The 14,398-nt window shown below is 41.8% G+C and overlaps 1 protein-coding gene across 1 annotated transcript in view; it reads right to left on the reverse strand.

Annotated features, from left to right (window-relative positions):
• Nucleotides 1-595: 595 nt before the first annotated feature.
• BMPR1A (bone morphogenetic protein receptor type 1A) overlaps nucleotides 596-14,398 on the reverse strand; it is an 86,582-nt gene continuing 72,779 nt past the window's right edge. Inside the window, exons 7-12 of the mRNA XM_081956520.1 lie at nucleotides 14,233-14,377; nucleotides 13,033-13,225; nucleotides 10,626-10,923; nucleotides 8,154-8,329; nucleotides 6,209-6,339; nucleotides 596-5,014 (exon numbers count right to left, since the gene is read on the reverse strand). Coding sequence (XP_081812646.1) covers nucleotides 4,889-5,014; nucleotides 6,209-6,339; nucleotides 8,154-8,329; nucleotides 10,626-10,923; nucleotides 13,033-13,225; nucleotides 14,233-14,377 — 1,069 coding nt within the window. The 3' untranslated portion in view covers nucleotides 596-4,888. The remainder of the gene's footprint in view (nucleotides 5,015-6,208; nucleotides 6,340-8,153; nucleotides 8,330-10,625; nucleotides 10,924-13,032; nucleotides 13,226-14,232; nucleotides 14,378-14,398) is intronic.

Here is a 14,398-nt window from a genome sequence, read left to right on the forward strand (position 1 = left end):
CATCCATCCAAACATCCATGCACCCTCCCACCCACCCATTCATCCAAATATCCACCCAACCCACCCAATGATCCACCCACCCACCCGTTCATCCAAACATCCATGCATTGATCCACCCACCTGCCCACCCAACATCCACGCATCCATCCAAATATCTATCCACCCACCCAAACATCTATCCATGCATCCAAATATCCTTCCATCCATCCATCCTTTCCCCACCGTGCGTCTTCACCATTTTTAACATAGCTGAAACAGCTGTGCCATTTTTCTGAACAGACACGTTTTCTTGTACTTAGTTTTCCATGCTCTTTTTTTAAAAGCAAAAGAGGCTACCATAGATTTGGGATTCGGCAGCCATCCAATATTAAAACTGCTCAGGAACAAATATATTACTAACGTTTACTAAAATAAGGTTATTTACTAAAAAAAAAAATGATACAGTGACATAAACTTGTGTACAGAACAAAGCAATTCATGGTAAACATAAGGCACCTTTTAAAACTGATGTGATACAAAAAAAAATTGCCCAGTACATTTTAAAAACATTCTACAACATCTGGCATCTGTAACAAAAGGAATATAATCAAGCTGCTGTTTTTACCCTCTCTTCTTTATTTACATGGTCTCTAAAGTCAGCTACATTATTCTTTCTGTATACAATATAATACATTTTTATATAAGGCAGGAATAAGCCAGCGCATGTAAGAGTAGTGAACTTCTAGACTGTATTCAAGGTCATTAGGCAAAACTATAATGAGATGATTTGAGTTTGGACAAAAAGCATTCTTCGTTCCATTTATTACACCAGTGACAAGCCTTTAAATGAAGAACCCATCCGTTTTTTTTAAAAAAATGAGGCAAGACAAGACAGGGATATTATTATGGAGGTCCCCCCCCCCCCCCAAAATGTGTCAACATCCTTTTCAGCTCATGGATTTGTCTGCAACAGCCTGTTTCTGGTGATCTCCCTGCCTCCTAAACCAGCATTTGCCACCACAATGGACTGTGAGAAGACTCACAAGCACTGAAAATTTAGCAAAACATAAGGCAAAGGCCACCTTATATTTAACCGCTGTCACTAGACCATAAAATGGATAAAATCCAAGGCAGTTTCACCCGTCTTCCCCATGCACCACCCAGCGGAATTTGGCAACTTTCTCATTTAGGATCGGTTGACACTATGGCAAGTTGATTTTTGCACGCTCTTTCTCTTTCTTTTGACCGCAAAAATCCCAGTGCTTGTGAGAGCTGGAGAGGATTTTTCTGCCCCCCATGCTTTAGGGGTTGTAAACTGAACCAACTGACAAATGACCCTAAAAAAAGGACACCGACAGAGCAAGAAGCATGGAGGAAATAACTATGAGAAATTAAAGGTATCCTTTAATACCTTAATAACACACGGTGGCACAATGGTTAAAGTTCTGTCCTGCAGGCTACTTCTGCTTGACTGCTGCCTGCCTGCAATTTGGTAGTTCAAATCTCACCAGGCTCAAGATTGACTCAGCTTTCCATCCTTCCGATATCGGTGAAATGAGGACCCAGATTGTTTGGGGCAATATCCTGATGCTGTAAAATGCTTACAGAAGACTGTAAAGCACTGTAAAGCAGTATATAAGTCTAAGTGCTGTTGCTATCACTGAGATGAGCAAAAGGACTTTGATGGATTCATTGAAGCAGAACATTCTTCTTGAAACACGGAAGGCTGATTGACACCAGATTGACAGGCTGACCTTTGATGGCAAGTGAGGCTCTTGGATTGTTTAATAAGATTCGTCCTTTTTGCAAAGGGGGTTTCGTCTCTGAAATTATGGTGATGTTTGGCAGCATTACGCTAATAGAGATATAGATCTTTCATTTCCTACTCCGTAATTAATGTCTTGTACCATAGGAATGAAAATTAATAGACAATTTCAAGGAGCAGAAGGCTCACTGGGCAGATTACAACAGGAGGAACATTTTAAGAGTGAAAAAAGGTGAATCTTGCATGGTGTTACATGAATGGCTACTAACTGCCAAATGGCTACAAGTTAGCCGGACCTGTCTGCTGCTTCTAACACCGTTCATTCCTCAGCAAGGAGTAAACCATATGGAAATCTTCTTCCCCTACAATCGGGAACATTTCCCCCCTCATAATTTAAGTATCAATCTTGAGGCTTCCATTCACAAGAGATTTTTAAGGTGGAAGGTTTTCTTAAAAACACGGCTCAAAGGCACACGCCTGTTGGCTAGGCATCAATCTGCATAGCACATAATGGAAGACATTTACAAAGCGTTTTCTAAGAAGAGGTATGTACTCCCTACTAGTAACTGGACTGAAAAAGCACAATGCACCACTATCGAAACTTTGCAGATTGGGCAGTGTTGTAAGGCGGCCATTAGTTTAAACCAGGGGTCTCTAACCTTGGCAACTTTAAGACTTGTGGACTTCAACTCCCAGAATTCCACAAATTCTGGGAGTTGAAGTCCACAAGTCTTAAAGTTGCCAAGGTTGGAGACCCCTGGTTTAAAACACAAAGCAAAACCATATTGAATTTTGACAACCTCTGCACAGTTCACTCTATAATGAACATCTTGTTTCTTTATTTGCTTGCAACATAGCCAGCTGAAATGTTCTCAAAGCCCTTCCCTTACACTGCCATCCCTTACGTTAATATCCACTGGCGGTTGGATCAAGCACACCACACAATTTTGCGTAGCCCAGCTTGGCCATCTGTGTTTAGACCTATTGTGTGCCCAAGAAGAGTTTTATCTCACAAGAGGTGAAGACGCCGAGCGTCCAATCTCCTTTGCATGCGAAAGTAGGAAATTCTGAATTGTCTTAGAACAACTTAGAATGTCTCAGAACAACCAGCTTTAAATCATAAGTTCAACAAAAGGCATCTGATCAGTGTTTCACTCAGGTCCACCAAGTGACCTGGGATAAATATGCACTTCAAAAAAGGCAACCTGGGTTGGAAGATATATCAATAAAACTAAGGCGCTGGAAGAGACCTGTTGAATTATATACTAAGTGACTAAGCCTGGGGAATATTAAGGAGAAGCTGTGCTTTTCTGCAATTAAAGAATCAAGGCTGCGAGTATTGTGGCCTTCGGAAGTTGTGAGAGCTTCATCACTGGAGGCTTTCAAGAAGAGAGTGGACAGCTATTTGTCAGAAATGGTGTAGGATCTCCTGCTTGAACTATATGACCTATAAGGTCCCTTCCAACTCTGTTAATCTGTTATCATTGGGTTGTGAATCATACTGATGTGGCACCTGGCACATGAGCGGTCCTTGGTGAACATAGCAGTATGGAAGGTAGAGAGAAATCACAGAATGCACAGAGGGTGGAAAAAACAACTGGTCTACATTAATAATTTGGTTTATCCCAAGTAACTGCTTGTGGGAAACAAGACATAAGGTAAGTTTCAGAACCTTACACTACTTTCTGAGCAATGGACAGAAGAATGGGTCTTCCGCTAAGGACCGCTGGCAAAATGCTGTCCATCGTTTGCTGCCTTCCCAATAAATTAATCCGTAGCTTATGCACCTATTATCCGTTCGGAGGAATATGCACTAATACTTAAAGGCATTGCTGAGTGAGCACGTGACTTAAAGACGCGTTAAATAAAATGTGCACACCAAGTTATAAATTAAACGAATACTGCTGTGTATTGCCTGACCCAAAATCCCTTACATGCCATTGTTGCTTGAATTCACACTCAAGTTGCATTAAAGCAAGGGTGTCCAACTTTGGCAACTTTAAGCACCCTGGACTTCAATTCCCAGAATTCCCTAGCTAGCCATGCTGGCTGGGGAATTCTGGGAGTTGAAATCCACAAGTCTTAAAAGTTGCCTAGGATGGACTACCCTGCATTAAATTTTCTACCGAATGCTTCTAAAAGGAAAAATTAAACGTTTGTAGTAACATCCGTGCATCTATTCCAACGCACTATTCCAGAGTGTTACCTTCGACAGGTGTGTTTCTAATGAAACCTAACGACTTTGGAAAATTATTTTCAGATCCCTGCACGGCATGTTTAGACACATACAAAGCGCAGGAAATGAAAGCACTCTGCGTACTGCATAAATAATTTCCCTTTTCCAAAAACAAAAAACCTCCAAAGAAAAAAAACAACCAACCAACCAACCAACCAGCTATGGCACGGTTTACAGTACAAGATTACAGGCACTTAAAAAATATTCACAGCAATTCTGCGGTTTGACTGATTTCAATCTTTGCATCAAACCTGAAAGGAAGCTGTGCAACAAATGTATAGGGGCTGTTTGGATTTCGGGTCATCCTGGATGCAAACACAAGTAACTCTTCTCTTGCATCTCGAAGGCATCGTGGAAAAAATAAGAAACGGTAGCTTTGCACAAAATTGAATGGCTTCTTAAGTACTCCAAACACGGGAGAAAAAGTTGTGGCACAACCTTGTAGAAGACTTCAGGGACTGTCCAATTACTTAAAGTGTCCTAGATACAAAGGCTATTCCATCAAGTCCATCATCAAGGTAGGAGACAAAAAGCTTGATTCTGGTTTTTTTTCTTTCGTTCGTTGCTGTTGCATTCATTTAACTTAAGGCTTTCACAGAAAGCGCGATCAATCTGAATGTTCAATTCAGCCCTAAAGAAACTGATGACTAAAACCGGGATGAAAATCTTAATGCAGCTCAAAATTAGAGAGAGAGAGAAAAAAAAAGACAAGGCCATCCACGCATGTATTGTATCGTGTGCGGGGATCCCATGTTCTTATTAAAATTTAATATTTATTAGCAGCCTGTAGAATTAGCGAGGAAGTGTGGGCTGAAAATCAATGTCCCTTCCTGATCCCACCAAATCTGCTTTGGGTTGAGTGAACAGCTCTAAGAGTCCCAAATTCACTTTTCTGTGACATTTCTTTGTCAAATTTTAACATCTTGCGATTCCACCATCTTGCCCAGCGTTTTCTTAATCCTTAAGGCGGTCAGTCTAGAGGCTGGGTTGTGGGCCCAGCATTCGCACATTAACTTCAGTATGGCTCTTAAACACTGGAAACAGAACAGAAAAGAAAACATCATAGAAAAGAAATACACCAAAATAATATTAACCAACTGTGTAACATACCCCAGCCCCATTATGCCCAATTTACAACTGGTCACACTGTCAGAGCGTTCATAACTGGCAGAGACATGGTAACAAGGTCAGCCAATGAATAGGGCTTAGTAACAAGGTCAGCCAATGGGAGCTGAGACAGTAAGGAGCCTGGGCGTGGCTTAGCTGTGCTAAGTTCTAAGAACTGAAACTGAAACTAGTCTGCTGATGGAACTGAAACCAATCTCTTCTCTCTACCATGTTGGAAGAACCACTTTTGGTATTGTATATATTACTTCATGTGTAATTATGTATATAAAGAGAAGTGAATCCTGCTGAATCAGTTACCTGTGTGTGCTTTCTGGATTTGATTTCTGCAACAAATTCTGACACACACAAATAAATATAAAATCAGATCAAGCATGGGAAAACTCCAAAGTACATGAATTGACCAGGAATTCCATAATAATAATGAAATTCCTGGGCTTAATGAGAGAGAAACACAGCTAAAGGAATGAGAAAAAGGAATGCCAGAAAACTAGTAACAGAGGACTACATAGCATAAATTAGAGGATGAAACTACTGTAGTATCCTTTACTTTGGAGTTAATTATGGAAATACCCTTTATTTTGGAATAAGGGGTAAATAAATACAATAGAGGCAATAATAATAATACAGGCAAAGAACACAAAAACTAATTTAAGAAGGTATCTTTTTAAAAGAGTCTAGTAATGAGAAACCAGATTTTAGGAAATAAAAGTGTTTTAAATATCTATTCTTACTATTTTAAGACAAACAGTGCTTGACATGGATAATCTATTTGCAAAAATATTAACAAAGTAACCAACTTCAAAGGTGTCCTTTGAACATTATTACGTTCAAAGCGCTTTGATGTTGCATTAATTGTTAAACAAAATGATTTCTCAGAATAACACGATGTGACCAAGTTCTCCAGCACGGTGGATAGCATTGTTTTGCTTTGTTCTAAACTTGAAAGAAAAGCATTTTTTGTGCCTGCTCTAAACTTGTAGTCCTGGAGGATGAAGAGATCCGAATCCGAAGCCAGAGAGGAGGCATGGAATCTTTTTGTAAGCAAGAGAAATAAAAAAATCTGCAATCGCAAGAGATTTAATTCCTAGTGTGGAGCATACCTCATCGCTATTCCATCGATTTGACACCCCCGGACGCAGATGCTTCACGCAAACCACCTCTCGCATATCCTCGAACGAGGGATCACTCGGGACCATGTCATAATAGGGCAGTTGGTATTCTTCGACAATCCCTGCAAGAAATTCATGGCTGCTATAAATATGGGAATAAGTTACCAAATTTTTCGGACTAAAAGATGCACTATTTTGTCTCCCAAAAGGGTGTGAAAATACCTGTCCGTCTAATAGACCAAATATTGCCAAAGCTTCCCCTCCCCCCGGCCATTTTTTGGCTTCTGCATGCCTCTTTTTCAGGCCTTTTTGGGGGCCCCGTTTTGGAGGCCTTTTTGGCCCATTTCCAAAGCTTTTTACCATCCGTTTTGTTTAAAAAGGGTGTGTGTGAAAAAAGCCTCAAAAAGAGCTGAAAAAAGCCTCCAAAATGGGCCAAAAAAGCCTCAGAAATGGGCTAAGAAAAGCCTTGAAAATGCGCCAAGAAAACCCTCAAAAACATGCCAAAAGTCCCTCCAAATGGGCCAAAAATGGTCCCAAAACAGCCAAAAAAAAATCTCAAAAACGAGTGGAAAAAAGGCTGGAATGGGGCTGAAAAAATCCCTCCCCCCCAAGGGCAAAAAATGAGGCGCGCAGAGGCCAAAAACCTTTTTTTTGTGTTGTTTTCCTCTTCTAAATTTAGATTCGTATTATAATCAGGAGCATCTTATAATCTGAAAAATACGATATGCGCTCTACAGTCCATAGAAAATGTGCCTTTTAATCAAGCTGCAGTTAAACTCTCACCGGCTCAATTTCCCCAGCCTGGAGAATACTGTGAACAAAAAGAGCCATTTGTGGCTTTCTCTATTTCTGGAGTAAATCTAATCAGACCCAAACAATGTCAGTAAAATAGCACTAGACAGCCCACCTTCGTTCCATTCTATTTTCATCCTATTTCTTGTGCAGAGGGTGTGGCAAAATATACAAAAAAATTGCCTCACAACTAGCTAAAACAGAGCATTATAGAAAAGGACCTCAAGAATGAGGCATTCTATATTATCCAAGGTTGTTCAGATGCCACTTCTAGTATTTAACAGAGTAACAGAAGGCGACCTTGGAGGTCTTCTAATCTAACCCCCTTGTTCAAGCAGGGAGACCCTACACCATTTCAGACAAATGGCTGTCCTCAGTTTCTTATTAAAAGCCTCCAGTATAGGCGAACTATAGGTAAAGGTAAAGGTTCCCCTCGCACATATGTGCTAATCATTCCTGACTCCAGGGGGCAGTGCTCATCTCCATTCCAAAGCCAAAGAGTCAGCACTGTCCGAAGACATCTCCATGGCCATGTGGCCGGCATGACTAAATGCTGAAGGCGCATGGAACGCAGTTACCTTCCCACCAAAGATGGTCCCTATTTTTCTACTTGCATTTTTACATGCTTTCGAACTGCTAGGTTGGCAGAAGCTGGGACAAGTAACAGGAGCTCACTCGGTTATGCGGCACTAGGGATTCGAACCACTGACCTTTCTGATCAACAAGCTCAGGGTCTTAGCCACTGAGCCACTGCATCCCTCACCTCAAAAGCAAACTATATCACGGATTGATTGTTCTACCTGTCAGGAAATTTCTCCTTAGCTCTAGGTTGCTTCTCGCCTTGATCAGTTTCCATCTATTGTTTCTTGTCCTGCCTTCAGGTGCTTTGGAAAACAGGCTGGCACCCTCTTCTTTCTGGCAGACCCTCAAATATGGGAACACTGCTATCCTGTCACCCATGGTCCTCCTTTTCACTAGACTAGCCATACGCAATTCCTGCAAGTCTCCTTCACATGTTTTAGCCTCCAGGCCCTTAATCCTCTTTGTTGCTCTATTGTTTAGTGCAAAAGGATTCAGGCAAAGAGGAACACAGCGGTTTCTGTTTGCACAGGTTTTGGGGGTGATTTTGTTGTTGTTTTTTTACCTCCTGTAATGCATCGCCGAGCCATTTCCCAAATGATCAAGCCGAAGCTGTAGATGTCGGCCATGATGTATGGCTGGAAATGATTCTTATTCAAAGTTTCATCCAGAACTTCAGGGGCCATATATCGCTTAGTGCCCACCCTTGTATTTATAGGAACATCGACTTCATTTGTATCGCTAAAAGAAGGCAAAAGATATGAAAGAAGGTGACACGGGACGGATGATGATGCAATTATGGCAATTACCATACAGAACATTTACGACGGTAATGTTTTCATGCAAACGCACCAAGATTAAACTAATTTACCAATGAAGAACATTTTCAACTGCCTGCTTCTAAGACTGAAATTATGCTAATACAGTTACTTCTTGAGCATTAATGGAAGAGTATTACTGAAGATTCAGCAGCATTGAAAGGATTTCTCCATTGTTATGGAAATATTTGAAACTGCCAACATGGAAATATGCCTTTTGATTTGAAGCCAGAGGTATTTTTAAATAGTTTGTTTTCAGAACGTCAGTCTAGATACCTTTTGACATTCATGTCCTGTCTCGATTATTCTTTTCATGTTCGTTTTACGAAGAAAACACTGAATTGCCTTTCATTATCTTTAAATGCTGAGACTGATTCAAGTCATCCATGGGAAGGAACAATGCTGTTTAGATCTGTGGGAAAGCAACCCATGGTATGACTCGTACCCTTGGCTCGAGAAGTATGAGACTTAATGTCACCTGATGGGGGACTCTATTGCACTGGTCAAGATGATCTAATAGTAACAGTGCAATGATGATCTAGATCAGTGATGGCGAACCTTTTAGGTATCGAGTGCCCAAACTTCAAGCTGCGCGCATGCGGAGCAGAGACCTGAAGACCAGCTGGCTGGTGGGAGGTGGGGCATCCCAACACCGGTAGCTCTATCACAAGTGACATATTTTTTTATTGTGAGCTTTTGTTTCGTCATTTGTAAGGAAACAGAAGCTCATGAAAGAAACGCCACAGAGATCTGAGCTGTTTGCATGCCCACAGAGAGAGCTCTGTGTGCCACTTGTGGCACGTGGACCATAGGTTCGCCATCACGGATCTAGATGATCTAACTGTACAAGAGAGTTAGAAGGAAACTTGGGAGGTCTTCTAGTCCAACCCCCTGCTTAAATAGGTAAGCCTATACCTGTGATGGTGAATCTATGGTACGCGTGCCAGAAATGGCATGCAGAGCCATCTCTCCGGGCATGTGAACCATTGCCCATTGCTTTCCAGGTTCTGGTGCGCCAGCCAGCTGCTTTTCACACGCGTGGGAGTGCTGGAAACTGGAAGAGCAGTTGCCCAACGTGTATGTGCACATCGGGAAGATGATCTTCTGGTTTCTGACGTGCGCATGGGTGTCACACATGTATATGCACCAGAAACCAGAAGACTGCGTGGCCAGGCGGCTGCTCTTCTGGTTTCTGGCCCGTGTGTGCATGAGCGCTCCCATTTCGGCACTTGGTGCTGAAAAGGTTCGCCAACATTGCCCTATACGATTCTGGGCAAGCAGCTGTCCAACCTCTTCTTAAAAATCTCCAGTGATGCAGCACTTACAACTTCTGAAGGCAAACTATTCTCCCAATTAATTGTTCTCTCTGTCATGAAATTTCTCCTTAGTTCTAGGTCTGTCTTTAATGATCTTCCACTCATTACTTCTTGTCCTGCCCTCCGGTGCTTCGGAGAATAGGTTGACACCTCCCCCCTCTCTGTCTGTGGCAGCCCCTCAAATATTGGAAGACTGCAATGAAATCACCCCTGGTCCTTCTCTTCTGTAGATTAGACATACCCAGTTCTTGCAACCATTCAACGTAAGTTTTATCCTAGAGCCCCCTTAATCATCTTTGTTGCTCTTCTCTGCACTCTTTCTAGAGTCTCAACGTATTTTTGTATTGTGGAGACCAGGATGCAATATTCCAAGTGTGATCTTACCAGTGCAGCATAACACTTCATATGACCTTATTTATTTATTTTATTTATTTATTCACATTTCTAAACCGCCCCCTCTCCCAAAAAGGGACTCGGGGCGGTGTACAATACTTGATACTATCCCTATGTTGATGCACCTCCAGGCTTCCTTGTATATATGAATGCTGAATTTTCTTTATCAGTGCCTCTCAACCTTAGCAACTTTAAGTTGTGTGTACTTCCATTCCACATAGTTTAAAGTTGCTAAGGTTGAGAAGCACTGTACTCTATAAAGCCATAGTGGTTAGAGTGCAGTACTGCAGGCTAGTTCTGCTGCCTGCTGCCTGCAATTTGGCAGTTCGAATCTCACCAGGCTCAAGGTTGACTCAGCCTTCCATCCTTCTGAGGTGGGTAAAATGAGGACCCAGATTGTTGGGGGCAAGAGGCTGACTCTGTAAAACTGCTTCGAGAGGACTGTAAAAGCACTGCAAAGCAGTATGGAACTCTAAGTGCTATTACTATAAAGAGGAGTCGATCGTCTACCTGTTAAATTTGACAGCGAGGCCCAAATCTGCAATGCAGCAGGTCCCGTTCCTTTTGATCAAAATGTTTTTGCTCTTCAGGTCTCTGTGAGCAATCGCAGGCTTGCCTTGGGTCCCATAGATTTCCGTATGCAGGTGGCAGAGACCACACGCAGCAGAATAAGCCAGTTTCAGCAAAGCTCTGTTGTCCAGAGTGGTATACTGCAGGAAGTCGTACAAGGATCCCTTTTCGTGGTAATCGGTGATTAGGTAGAGATGAGTCCAGGAGCCTGTGCCTTTAATGTCTGCTGCGATGAATCCTGCAGAATTTGGAACAGAACGGGGGTTAAGTGCTTTCCATGAATCATTCAACGGAAAGCAAATTTAGAGATTAATAATGAATACATTAAAAAGCATTTTGGAGACACGAGGCAAGCTTCTTCACTCAGGTAGCTGTCAACCCAAGTCCAGTTATTCAGCTTTTAGGAGAAAAGCCAAACATTGCCCATAGCAATGACTGCTGATTCATTTAAAGACAGCTCATGTTCCCCATTTTTGAGTTTATGATTTAAGTTTTTCATCGCGGTGTTTCCAGGTTTCCTAATGTTAACAGTTAGGTGAAAAAAGTAGAAGGTCCCCCCTCCTTTTGACATATCAAAATGTTATCTTCATTGAAACACTCTGGTTTTTTTTTTAACGATGCATCTTTTGAGGGATTTCTTGCATGCACAGTCTCTTTTAAATAACAGGGAATTTAAATTCAATGGGATTTAAATCAGGGATTTGATGTGGCCGCCGGAGACCTTCTTTCTTTCTCTTTCTTTCTTTCTTTCCTTCCTTCTTTCTTTTCTTTCTTTCTTCTTTCTTTCCTCTCTTTCTCCCTTTCCCTTCCTTTCCCCTTTTTCCTTTCTGTTCTTTTTTCAACCATTCCTTAATGGATTTATTGAAAGATTAACGTTCTTGACATGTTGCACTTGATTTTTAATTTTAGATATCTGAGTTAATGATAAATGTAGGAGCATGCTTACTTTTTCCAGGTGAAATTTGCAGTTATGTTTATTTAAATTACAGACTGGAATGCAAATTGTAAATGTTGCATGACTTCTGTGGCATTATATTCCCTTTATCAATAGTATTGAAAAGAAGAACTAACACTTATACGCTGATAGTAAGTTGAAAAGCTAAAAAAATTGTAAATGTACTTGCTTTTTTCCCAACAAGATTGTACAAAAATGACACACTCTACTGGCTGCAAATCCAATGGAATAAATTGGCCCACTCTGAATTTTAGGAATATAGCAGGCGATACTAGGGAATTTCATATCATCCAAGTGTTGTGGCTTCTAGGTTCTCATAGCATTCTGGTGACTCTCATAACCAGAAGGCAACAGGATTTTCTTGCATTTTTTTCCCATTGAAAACATTTTGCTTCTCATCCAAGAAACTTCTTCAGTTCAGTTCTTCAGAACTGAAGATAATGTTTTCAGGGGGAGGGGGAGGGGGAGAAACAGTCCAGTTGTCTTTTGGAAAAGCAAATTTGGGGCAACCATGACCTGGATGATTGAGAATCTCCATAGACATTTCATAACTGGAAGAGCCCACCTGGAGCTCTATTCTGTTCTCGGTGTGAGATGAGAAGATACGGTTGATGGAAAGCCTTGTTCTGACCTGCCAGATCTGGCAACAGATTCGGACAGTGAGGAGGTTGGGGGGGAACATGGGCCAGTCCTGGAGTCTGAGGAAGGCTCTGATGAGGGCTCTGTGTCGGAGGCAGAGAGGGGGCCAGGACCGCCCAACAGTTATAAGCTGCCTTCAGAGTCAGACATCAGTGAGGCAGACGAACAGCTGGAGCTTGTTCCCAGTATGCGCATGCGCAGAGTTGCCAGATGAAGGGAACAGCTAAGGAACAGGGGTCGACTTGGGAGTAAGGCCATAGTTGGAAGATGAATGGCCCTTCCCAGAGGAAATAAAAGAGGAGCGGAAGGGGAGTAGCGTTTGCAGGAGACAATTAGTTCGCTTAATTGATTCGTGACTCTCCGAGACTCCTTGTCAAGTTTTGCAGCTATTGGTCTGTCAGTTCTCCAAGCCAGATAAGGTCTGTGACTGTAAATCCTCCCTTGAAAGACTTTGCTGGATGTGAATGGGAAGAATTCACAGTAAATTAATAAAAGGGGTTTTTGTCAGGACCAAGAGTTTGCTTCATGCTCTTGGGAAGCCTCGGTCAGAATACCAAGTTTCACTTTACTGGATAAAATATTTCAAGCCTTAACAACTGACAATGCAAGTGGAACCCAGTAAAAAAAGAAAAACACCCCGACGCCTTGTATAAGAAACTTTTTGTCATCTTTTCATATTGTGCTAGGAATGTTGCATTATGTATGAAATCCTTTCAATGACAACGTAGTCACAGTGTGAGCCTCTTTGCTTACCGAGAATATTTTCATGGCGCATAAGAACCGTCTGGTAAATCTCTGTTTCCCGAAACCAGCTGGCTTCTTCGGGGGTGGAAAACACTTTCACGGCCACCTTTTCCCCTCTCCATTTACCCATCCAAACTTCACCGTATCTCCCTTTTCCAACCTGCTGGATCATCTGAATCTGTTTGGCGATCGTCCGTTGCACCTGACAAAAGAAAAAAAAAAGGCACCCCAGGATTCTCAAGCTGCGGATGAAACGTTTGAACGCATTATTATTATTATTATTATTATTATTATTATTATTATTATTATTATTATTATTATTATTATTATTATTATTATTATTTTTACAAAAAGGATATGAACTAAAAAAATAAGGTGATCCCTTTGAGGATTCTTAGATTAGGCACTTAAATGGTTTGTTCAAAAACAGCTATCTTTTCAATTAAAGCATGTCGTAGCTGTAAAGAACAGGAATTACTATAGCAATTGTAGCAATTGAAATTTTTTGAACTGAATTAAATTTGCTTGCTTTTCTTCAAGAATGCTTTAGGCCCGTGATGGCGAACCTATGGCACGTGTGCCAGAGGTGACACGCAGAGCCCTCTCTGCTGGCATGCGACCCGTCACCCCAGGTGAGATCTCCGTGGCGTTTATTTCGTGAGCTTTTGTTTCCCTGCAAAGGATGAAACAGAAGCTCACGAAAGAAAAAGATATTTCCTCTGCCAGTGTTGGGATGCCCTGCCTCCCGCTGGTCTTCGGGTCTCTGCTGAGCATGCACGCATATCAGTGCGTGCACCCATGCATGCCTGCGCATGTCCACATGCACGTACATACCTTTCAGTTTGGGCATGTGCATGCGCACAGTTTGGGCACTCGGTGTCTAAAAGGTTCTACATTACTGCTTTAGGCTGTAGGAGAAGGTATGGCAGAGCCAGGGGTTGGCGTGAAAAGAAGGATCAGTTTAGAATCCCTACGTAGCCACAAACAAACTAAGTCCAACATCTTTGAGATTTGTTGAATCTTATCTAGCTCTAACCAGGTGCTGATTGTTAGTTGAGAAGATTCCTGTACATGGGTTATTAGCAAATAATCAGTTAAACTGATAAAGTCAGTTAAACTGAGCCTTCATGCCAGGACCTCATCTTTCGTACTGGCAGAAACCTTGACAAGTCTGCTATAAATCACATAACTCTTGAACCACAGGCTTACCAACAGAGGCAGTCCTGACCCACTGCCAGAGCTGATGGACTGGTCAATAAGATCCTTTAATGATTCCCCAGTTGGGATGAAGGCCTCATCCTGCTCCAAACCACGATTGTAACATCGTCTCTTTGCTACCCTTTTGCAGTGATGCCTGGAGGAAAAACAGATTCAA

The sequence above is a fragment of the Natrix helvetica genome (genome assembly GCF_964273705.1).
Source record: "Natrix helvetica genome assembly, chromosome: 5".
Lineage (NCBI taxonomy): Eukaryota > Metazoa > Chordata > Lepidosauria > Squamata > Natricidae > Natrix > Natrix helvetica.